The sequence below is a fragment of the Leptinotarsa decemlineata genome, unplaced genomic scaffold (assembly GCF_025532065.1).
Source record: "Leptinotarsa decemlineata unplaced genomic scaffold, Ldec_3_MD MMD2_tig00002159_RagTag_RagTag, whole genome shotgun sequence".
Lineage (NCBI taxonomy): Eukaryota > Metazoa > Arthropoda > Insecta > Coleoptera > Chrysomelidae > Leptinotarsa > Leptinotarsa decemlineata.
Genome location: NW_027412574.1, coordinates 2481123 through 2492838, shown reverse-complemented (window position 1 = coordinate 2492838; position 11716 = coordinate 2481123). Strand labels below are relative to the sequence as shown.

Below are 11716 nucleotides of genomic sequence, written 5' to 3'. Positions count from 1 at the left end.
CAAAACACAATAGACGTCAGTCGTCCGGTCAAACGTCATTGCCGTCACTGGAATTTAGAATTGAAAAAATTGAGATACACGACACTGACGACCGCCGACACGAGGAATTTTTTTTTGGAAAAAGTTTCATGAAAATTAAATTCAAGTGCCGTATTTGCCAATAATGCTTTAGTTTTTGTGAGTGGATTCTTCAATGAACAAGTTCATTTTTTGAGATCCGAACATTAGTTTACCAATATGAAGTTATTCAAGAATAAACTTTTATCTGACGCTCAGTTGAAGAAATTGGGCGAACATCAATATTTATGTCAAAGTGTTAGTATTTTAGATAAATTTCTGCAACCTTATTGGAGTTGGTTGGTTCTGAAAGTGCCAATTTGGTTAGCACCAAACTCTATCACAATTCTTGGACTATTTATCAACATTGTCACAGCTCTGATATTGGTATGGTAAGTAAATATTTCTTTCATTTCCTTTGAATTATAGTGCTATTGTTTTGTTCTATCCATGTGAAGCTTTTTTTTAAATGTGCCAATGAGTTTTTCTTTATGGATAACCTATAATGTATTTGGGTTAGTAAATAATTCGGATAGAAATACTTTTAGCTGTTTTTGAGAATTTTGTATGATTTGAATGATTCACCTTCTTATAGGTATTCTGCAAATGACTGATTTCGTTGAAAGAACATTAATCGTGTAGGAAGTGTCACTACACTAAAATAATCTGGATGCGGTTATTGTAATATTTATTATCTATAATTATGTATCTCCCTGTTTGAGGTTCAAGGCAGTGAATGTCATTTAATAAAATATTGAGTAACATATAAATTGACGAGAACTGAACATTTTTGAAAGAATACCAAACTCAACAACACCACAACTTCATTGGTTGCAGAATAATCATATATTTTCGAACGGGTAATATATATATATATATATATATATACGGGTAATATATATATATATATATATATATATATATATATATATATATATATATATATATATATGTATATAAATAACAGAACAAAACACTCAAAAAAGGGGCAAACCGCGGACACATGTTTCTGGTTATTGGCGCGGTACAGCCAATTGCAAAGATGGACAACAACTGGTTACCAAAAATGAAAAACTTCACATATGCACGGTGTCACCAACAGGAGCTAATCGCACATTTGTGGTTTCAATTAGAAGACCTAGCAGAATTTGAGCACAAAAAGGCATACATAAACCCAATAATATATAAATCAAACCTCGCAACACACACCATACAAAACAAACATAATTTCCCCCCACCAGAGAACATATAACTCATAAAACAAGTCAATAAGGGGAACCGTATGGACATTTGGGAAAACTTGAATATCCATAAATTCAACTGTCATAAATTTAAAAGTCATAAATTACTTATCGAGGAACAAATACAAATCAAAACACAACAAGACACATTCAATACATTACACAAAACAATACACACTCCTAGAAACAGTAAACCTAGAGAAGATCCAACACAAATAATATTACCTGGTACTTATAACCCAAATACAGGCAAATTTACCTGAAGTACCTGCTCGGATGCATTCAGACCATATAAAAGGACAAAAAACAGGTTGACACGTTCAGTTTGAGTAGAGCCTTGATGATGACAGCACGACCAGCTGTCGAAAGCGCTCGCATATAATTAAATAGGAATTATAAAGCTTCAAATCCTTTTTGTAACTTATAATAATATTAATATATATATATATATATATATATATATATATATATATATATATATATATATATATATATATATATATATATATATATATATATATATATATATAATTATATGCGAGCGCTTTCGACAGCTGGTCGTGCTGTCATCATCAAGGCTCTACTCAAACTGAACGTGTCAACCTGTTTTTTGTCCTTTTCGCAGACAAAGCATTTTGCGTCCACCAGAAGTAATGTATTTAGGGTGAATATAATTGCGTATATTGAATATTTAAGTTATTTCAGAAACGAGACACTATTTTATATTTCTCTATTTTCAAAAAAAATATACGATTTTTTCACTTTCAAGTGATTTTGCTTCCTTTCTCTTCACTATCTATATTGATTCCTTCCTGTATATTTTGCTCACATGTCTAGCACTTTTTTGCATCCGCAAATGTATATTATTTGTACATAACAACTATTTTGCATCCGCGATGTTGCCAAAGAATCAAATCGCAAGATACCAATTTAAATTTAGATTTCACCACTTTCATTCATGTTATGTCTTTCCCGACATATGTTAGGACAAAAACGAGCAAGTTTTATGAAAATGTTGTGAAAAAGTTATAAACAGAGATGAAGAATAATTTTTAAAAAGCAATCCAACTTCCAAATTCAGTACAAAATTTTATTTGATTTATACAAATTCTTAATAGTCATGTCAATAGGTAAGTTATTTGGATCAATAAAGGAAGTGGTCCAAAATATTCAGTTGAGATAGTTACAGAGAAATACTTATCAAAAATGTGAGGAGAAATGAAATCAAATGAACAATTAGAAGGAAATTGAAACAATATTAGAACACTTAAATACGTATGCTTAAAATATGTTTTTCCGTTGACAAGCTGTCGCACTCCTACAAATGAAAACTCTCAGACGTCGAAACTTGTGCTAAGGACTGACAAGGTCTTACCTTTTAACGTGTGATTCCTAACACTGGTTGAACGATAGCAAGTGAAAATCGATCGTTCAGCCTGCGCTGCGGCTTGAACCATCGGTCGATTGAGAGAGTGAACAAAGTACCCACGTCGAACCGCTCGGCAACCGACCTTATTTCTAAAGAAAACAAATTATTGTGGTCTGAAATGATTCTCATAAACTTCTGCACCTTGACCTGATTTCCTCTCTAATTAAAGATTTTTTGAATATTATATCTCATTTAAAATATTCAAACGACGATATACAAACTAAGAAAAAAAGTAATTTAAATCGTGGAATATCAATTACAGAACAGCTTCCTCTGAATCTGTTTAAAAAACTCTGAATAGACGAGAATACCGGCAAAGTCTTTAATTTTCAAGAACTTAACTATTACTAATTTATTATTTATTTTCTACATTCAAAATAATAGGGTATCTAATCCTAGTTTATTCATTGAATTATCTAACTTCATTGTAACAAATAAATTTCAATAAAATTTAAAATTTCATCTTATAAATTTATTTTCAAAAAAATTTTTATACCAATTAATTAGTACTAATTAAATCATATTATTTGTATAACCGCAATTGCTGGCACACATTATGTTGATATTATTTTTATTATTAAATCAAAATTTCTTCAATATTCAATATTATTTATTGCAAATTATTTTTATTTAAATAATTTATTCACTTAAAGTTACATTTAAATTAAAAAAAAAACTTAATTTATAGGCTTGAATCAAATCTATTAAAAAGTTAATAAAAATCAAAAATTAAATTCTTTTATTTTCATTTTTTTTATTTAAAATTTAAATTTCAAACTTATTTTTAATCTAAAAATTTTTATTGAAGAAAAATTTTTTTTTTCACTGAAGAAGTTTTTTTAATTTTTTTTTAATCAACTTAATGATTTAAATTTAGAATGAATCTTATTAGAATTTCTTATTCTGAATTTTTATCTCTTATATTTAAAAAAAACAATTAGAATTGAATTATTGAATTATCTGATTCATTTCTCTATCTTTTAATTCCTTTTCAAAGGAAAATTCAAATTATCTATTTGAATATTCATCAAGTAATTTCACTAATAATTTATATTCTTATCTGTATGATAGTTCATCAAGTAGTTCCGCTGACGCTTTCAATTACCCTTTTTAAATAGAAATTTCCCCAAAATTCTATCTATACAATAATCTTACTAGCACCGCTAACATTTTCAATTATCCCTTTTTAAATAGAAATTTTCCCAAAATTCTATCTATTCAACAATCCAGTTAGCTCCGCTAACGGTTTCAATCACCCTTTTTAAACAGAAATTTTCTCAAAATACTATCTATTCAACAGTCTCAAGTAGCTCCGCTAACATTTTCAATTATCCTTATTTTAAAGAGAAATTTCCCCAAAATGCTGTCTATTCAACAATCTTAAGTAGCTTCGCTAACACTTCCAATTCTCCCTTTTTTAAATACAAATCTCCCCAAAATTTTATCTATTCAACAGTCTTAAGCAGCTCTGCTAACATTTTCAATTATCCTTATTTTAAAGAGAAATTTCCCCAAAATGCTGTCTATTCAACAATCTTAAGTAGCTTCGCTAACACTTCCAATTCTCCCTTTTTTAAATACAAATCTCCCCAAAATTTTATCTATTCAACAGTCTTAAGCAGCTCTGCTAACATTTTCAATTATCCTTATTTTAAAAAGAAATTTCCCCAAAATTCTATCTATTCAACAGTCAAGTAGTTTCGCTAACATGTTAAATTATCCTTATTTCAAATAGAAATTTCTTCAAAATTCTATCTATTTAACATCTCAAATAGCTCCGCTTAAACTTTCAATTATCCCTATTTTAAATAGAAATTTCCCAAAATTCTATCTATTCAACAGTCTCAAGTAGCTCCGCTAACATTTTCAATTATCCCTATTTTAAATAGAAATTTCCCCAAAATTCTATCTATTCAACAGTCTCAAGTAGCTCCGCTAACATTTTGAATAATCCTTATTTCAAATAGAAATTTTCCCAAAATGCTGTCTATTTAACAATCTCAAGTAGCTCCGCTAACACTTCCAATTCTCCCTTTTCTAAATAGAAATTTTTCCAAAATTCTATGTATTCAAAAGTCTCAAGTAGCTCTGCAAACATTTTCAATTATCCTTATGTTGAATAGAAATTTCCCCAAAATTCCATCTATTTAACAGTCTCTAGTAGTTCCGCTAACATTTTCAATTATCCTTATTTTAAATAGAAGTTTTCGCAAAATTCCATCTATTCAACAGCCTCAAATAGCTCCGCTAACATTTTCAATTATCCTTATTTTAAATAGAACTTTCCCTAAAATTCTATCTATTCAACAATCCTACTAGTTCCGCTAACACTTTCAATTATCCCTTTTCAAATAGAAATTTTCCCAAACAGTCTCAAGTAGCTCCGCTAACATGTTCAATTATCCTTATTTTAAATAGAAATTTCTCCAAAATTCTATCTATTCAACAGTCTAAAGTAGCTCCGCTAATATTTTCAATTATCCCTATTTTAAACAAAAATGTCTTCAAAATTCTATCTATTCAGGACATATTTCGGTGTATCCTTTCCGAGGTTCTTGTCTATCATATATATTTCTCACAGTCGTAGAATCTTTATTTAGAGTCGTAGGGGGCTGTAGAAAATCATTCCTCAGAGACGTGGGGGACTGTGTGGCATGGTTAAGTTTTTAGAAACGCAAGTTCATAAATGCACAAAATGGAAATCTCATATATATATATATATATATATATATATATATATATATATATATATATATATATATATATATATATATATATATATATATATATATATTACAATGTAGGTTTTCACGGATGGTAGAATATGATGTGTTGTTTTTCCGGGTGTTCATCCGTTGTGTACTATTCGATAGTCGACGTTTCGCCATCATCTCAGATGGCATTATCAAGACGAGTTACTGCTTCGCTTCGAGAGGTGTAACTGATGTTAGGTTCTTCTTGTGGTGTTTTTATACGGTTTCGCTTGCGTAAGTTGTATGGATTTGTTACCTGTTTTTCCACCTGAGGGTTGTTGATGTATTTTGGTAGTTCTCTTACCTGTTTTTCTACCTGAGGGTTGTTAATGGCTTCTATATATATATATTTTGTCTTCAATCGAGGACCGCCTGCCCGGTACTGACGATGCCCAATAGGCTGAAACAGCTGTATACCGGTGGCTCTTAAATTGAAATCAATATGGGAATGATCAAAGAGTACTTATCTATTTATTTTATATATATATATATATATATATATATATATATATATATATATATATATATATATATATATATATATATATATAAATACGAAGGTTATCGAGTGTCTTGAAATAAATAAAGAAGTTATTAATCGGACATAGCACTCAAGAAGGTGGCAAACCATAGCCACGTGTTTCGGGTTTTTGGCCCATCATCAGTATGGTGCAGCTAAGTGTAAGGATGGGCAACATTTGGTTAGCAGAAGAAAGAAATACAAATGCACGAAATCAGCAGCAGAAGCCAGCCGCACATTTGTGGTTTCAGTTAATAGGTCTTGTGTTTACAAGAAAACTATCAAAATCACCACGGAGGCAGTTATAGCTACCTGCGTGACATCCGGGTCCAGGAAATAATACAAATACGAGGGTTGAGTGTCTTGATATAAATAAATAAATTATTAATCGGACATAGCACTCAAGAAGGTGGCAAACCATAGACACGTGTTTCGGGCTTTTGGCCCATCATCAGTATGGTGCATTTGTATTTCTTTCTTCTGGTAACCAAGTGTTGCCCATCCTTACACTTGGCTGCACCATCGTGCATGTGCTACATGTTGTATATCTTTACTTCGAGCAGGAATCCAAATTGAAAAAATTTATTTTATTTTTTTATTTTTCATAACATGATAGCGGCCTCTTCATTACTCTGATTATGCCATTCAAGTGTAATTATGCGAGACAAAATTCCAACATTTACGTACCTGTATTTAACATGTCTTCCACTAAGTGTATTTCAACTACAGATTCGAAAAAATCAGATCCCAGGATCACAGTACGAGTTGTCTTACCAGAATGTAAACAATTGAAGGGGTTATATTTTTAGGAGTGATTAATTTTTGGAAAAAAAAGTTTTTGGCTTTCTACTACTTTGGAAGATTCCCTCATCCTTTTTTTTTGTATCAAGATGGAGTAGTAGAAAGCCAAAAACTTTCTTTCCCAAAAATTAATCACTCCTAAAAATATAACCCCTACAATTCAAATAAGATTCCTCTTGGCTGGGATTAAATCAAATAGGTGAATGAATGTCATTACGATGTCATCGATGACATAAGCAGATCAAGCTTATTCCGTGACATTAAAAATCGTAATTCATGAATGAATTGTGTGTATTTTCTATAATGTTATTCAATTTGGTACTGAAAAGCCTTAGGGCAAGTGTGTTAAGGCGAAACATCCATGTATACCAGTGAGGATGACAGTGTTCCATGTAAGTGCAATTTGTTACTCTCATGTGAATGATATCTGATTTTATTTCACAACGAATGTTTGAAATACAAACTGAGTAGAGAAAAGTATCTCCTGTATAATTCAGTGTTCATATAGAAGTATTTGTTTCGAAAGAATTTTTTCTTTCGTGTAATTCAATGTTTATATGAAAGTAGCTGTTTCAGGAGGACTTTCTTTCATTTTGTGTCTGAAAGTTACTTTTTTGCATGATCTACACATCCATGTATAGAGTTACTTATTTTCAAATTGATTACTTCCTTCCTTTCTTTGGAAGATTCCCTCATCCTTTTTTTCTCTATCAAGATGGAGTAGTAGAAAGCCAAAAACTTTCTTTCCCAAAAATATAAACAAGTATTATAATAACACCTAATTGTGTCTTTATAATATTTTATGAATAAACTGAATTACAAATTTCATTTGTCAGTTTGAAATAGAAGTAACAATTTTAGTCAAGCAAAATATATAAAAAATTATAGTTGGATGTCTTTTCTATAGTTTTCTAATATTTTTATTCACTGAAGTTGATACGAACATATATTTTATAAGTGTAGAGACCTAAAGATTATTAATGAGATCAATAAATATAAGTTCCAATAAAATGAAAATTTCCAATTTTAGTTAAGTAAAATATATAAAAAATAATAATTAGGGTATTTGTATTTCCGTTTACTACAAAAAGAAACCCAAATGACACATTTCATATAGTTTGTAAGGTCTCGAAGAGGATTGTTGGGGACAGTTACTCTAAATAAGGGAATAACTCGTTTAAGCGAAATAGTACCACATTTTAATTTTAATATATGTTTTTACCACAAATATGCTTTCACAACAAAAGAACAAATTTGTTTATATCTCCGATAAAACAACCAATCTTGGTGATTTCCATCAAAAATAGTTTAATCCTCATCAACTATGTATCTGGCTAACAATTTGTTTTGTTCAGTCGGTACAACCCTTTTGATGACAGAAATTGTTATAGCAAATCAATATCATCTCGAGGTTGACTCACAGTTTGTGTTCACATTCCATTTCCAGCAGGTTGAAAAGGTGTATGATTTTCGATTCAATTAACAACTGAGGTTATGAGGTGTCTTATTCGTGATAATTTTTTCTGTTTTTTTTGTGTAAATCTCCTTTTAGTTTCTCCAACTTTTGCTTATGTTTTTTTGTCTGGATTGAGCAATACCAATCGAGCTACAGGCTATTTGCTCCCACGGTATTGATAAATAACAAAGTTTCTGTTGAAAAATTTTAATTTATGAATACATTTTTGAGGTCTTGTGGTATTACTATTAATAAATTCAATTCACAAATAACAACTCCAATCAAATATATGACAATAACTTCTAGCAACCTTAAATTACTTGATTATGTATCTTCATTTTTTTCTTGTACTGGGTCAGAGGCCACATAACTGGTTATATAAATTATTTTTATGAACATTAATTGTGATGGTGCCAATTCGTCTATTAAAGTGCCAAACAGCCCTGAAGTTTTTTTTTAAGTATTTGAGTGATTCATCTTTCGAATATTTCCACAAGGTACGTAAGAGGAGAGAGTAGTTCTTTTCTGAAATTATCCACAGATCCGCTTAGATTTTGAGAACTAGCTAAAGAGTTCCCTCTTTTTATATATTAATGGGACCTACAAATTGCATCGTCCAGGGCATGTTTATTTATTTATTTATTTATACAAACTCTACAGGCCATGGCCCAGTTACAGAGTAGGAAAGTAAATATCACAAATAGATTTATACATACAACAAACTGACAAAATAAGTTGAAAAAAATATATTCAACAGGAGTTTATACAATTGAATACACCTTATTTCTACAACTAGCAAGATTTTGGAAGAAGATATCACAGTCATTTTGTACAGTATTATAGGCATTGCACATAGCATTTAATGAAGCATTTTGATAATAATTTGTTCTTGCCAATTCAATATAAAATGTGAGAAACGATCTAGTTTCATAAGCAGGTACATTGAAATTGATTATTGATAGAAGACAGGGATCATCTACATCACAATGTATCATCTTTTAGTAGTATATTAAGTATGCAAATACTCTTTTTTTCTCGAGGGTTTGTATTTTGTACTCTTCAAGTAGCACTACTTTGATAATATTAAGGTCATAGTTACCTGGTTCTTTGAGGTGAAGATATCCAAGGTACTTGTTTGGAACTTTTTAAATGCTATACTTGTGACAGTTATACTGAGGACACCAGATAATGGAAGCATATTCCAAAATGGTTCTAATAAGAGTGATATACAAATGTTTGATGGAGGTAACCTTGTTGAACTGCCTAGAGTTGCGAACTACAAACCCATACATCTTTGAGGCTTTGTTTGTTATATTCAGTATATGAGATCTAAATGATAATTTATTTCATCAGTTCGAACTTCCATTGTTTAATATAATATAAATTGATTTGATAACCCTGAAAAAAATCAAAAAGATTAACCGAAAATAACAATTTTATTAAACAAAAAACTGAAATTACAAAGAAATAACATACAACAACCAAACAAATAAAAATTGAAATATTAATAAAAGCTGAAAAAATCAAAAATATTAACAAAAAATGAAAAAATTAAAATTAATAGATTTCAAACCAAGTTATGTCACAATGTTTCGATTGTTAGTATCCACAATCGTCTTTGGGTGATAACTGTTATCACAGTATTTCAATTTTTATTTGTTTGGTTGATGTTGTATGTTATTTCTTTGTAATTTCAGTTTTTTGTTTAATAAAATTGTTATTTTCGGTTAATATTTTTGATTTTTTTCAGGGTTATCAAATCAATTTATATTATAGTAGACAATGGAAGTCCGAACTGATGAAATACACCACGAAGCATTGTCAACCACCTTCAAATAAATGATAATTCATAATCAAAAGTAACACGAAGGTCTCTCATTTCTCGCGTTCTTTTGATTTTTATACCATCCATCTCGTAGCTCTATGTTATACTGACTTTTTTCGGGAGAAGGTCATAGTATTACACTTTTGAACATTGAATAACAATTTGTTCTTTTTTGACCTTTCAACGATGTTATTTATATCGTTTTGTAGATGTACACAATCTTCTGTTGATATTATTCTACTACAAATTTTCATCATCAAACAGCAAGTAACAAGATGATGTGATATTTTTTACAAGACTGTTGATAAATATAATAAATAACAAAGGAGCCAAGTTGGAACCCTGGGTAACTCCAGACGATGCCATATATGAAGTGTCCTTATGCCCTTTCACTATTACACTTTGTTTTCGATTGGTTAGATAGCTGAAAAATTTTGTCAAATTGGGATGAACACTGAAATCATATTCTAGGGTTCTTAGAAGAATTGGATGTGAGATTTTGTCATGTTAACTAATATAACTATTGTATATAGTTGAAATAGAGAAAGACATCTTTTCACGAAAAATAATTCATTTAAAAAATGTTTTTTATGTGTATTTAAAATGTATTTCTCTATTAATCAGCTCTCGAACGACACCTCTTAGAAGTCGAAACTTACACAAACTAAAGATTAACGAAGGCTTTCGTTTTAATGATTCGGACGATATGTCGTGATCATCGGTCGTACCACAGTTAGGATCGATCCAACAGTTAGGATCGATCTAACAGTTAGGATCGATCCAATAGTTAGGATCGATGCAACGTTTACGTAGCGGTTGATTGGAACAAACAAACAAACCACTCACGCTAACCAACTGGCTATTGTCTTGAAACCTCATTTCAATAATTTCTGGATACGCGTTTTATAAGATATATACATTCTTGCACGTTCATTAGGTATAAATAACTGGTCCAACCGATTTGTATTATTCAAATATTTCCATGTTGAAATTGAAATTATGCAATCGTGTTGTTAATCATATTCATTCAGTATTTTTTTTAATAAAACAAAGTTTTGCAAAATATCATGAAAACATTTATTTTTCACTCGTTTCTCTTTTATGTTTGGATCGTTTAAGCTGAAAAAATTCCATTCTGTTTTAGTACTACATATTAGCCCGACTCATGATCGAAAGGTAGTGATTTCGATCACTACCTCAACAGAATATTTTTGTTGAAAGAATTTATCTAGTTTGAGTAGGGATGATTCTGCAATGTTACATGGCTGACGGACTGCAAATAGCCACGATGCTGCCTAGGTGGCTCGGGGAGTTATTAATATTGCCTACCCAGAACATGAGGCTAATAACGTAGTTGATTGCCATTGCCAAAAAAATCTATTGTTTTAGGTTTGCTCCTGATGCTAAAACAGAACCTCCAAGGTGGGCATGTGGTTTATGTGCTTTGGGTTTATTCATTTATCAAAGTTTGGATGCAATAGATGGAAAGCAAGCAAGAAGAACAGGAACAGCAAATCCGTTAGGGGAGCTGTTTGATCATGGATGTGATTCTATATCAACAGTTTTCGTTGCCCTTTCTGCTTGTATAGCTGTTCAATTAGGACATTATCCTGGATGGATGTTTTTTCAGGTAA

The 11716-nt window shown here is 30.5% G+C and overlaps 1 protein-coding gene across 5 annotated transcripts in view; it reads left to right on the top strand.

Moving 5' to 3' along the window:
- bbc (choline/ethanolaminephosphotransferase 1 bbc) overlaps positions 1 to 11716 on the top strand; it is an 85938-nt gene continuing 74222 nt past the window's right edge. For 2 of the 5 annotated variants that reach the window (XM_074177032.1, XM_074177031.1), the window contains exons 1-2: positions 1 to 449; positions 11472 to 11712. In XM_074177032.1, the coding sequence (XP_074033133.1) occupies positions 238 to 449; positions 11472 to 11712 (453 nt within the window). In that variant the 5' untranslated portion in view covers positions 1 to 237. The remainder of the gene's footprint in view (positions 450 to 11471; positions 11713 to 11716) is intronic. The other 3 variants (XM_074177036.1, XM_074177034.1, XM_074177035.1) reach the window with 2 other exon arrangements.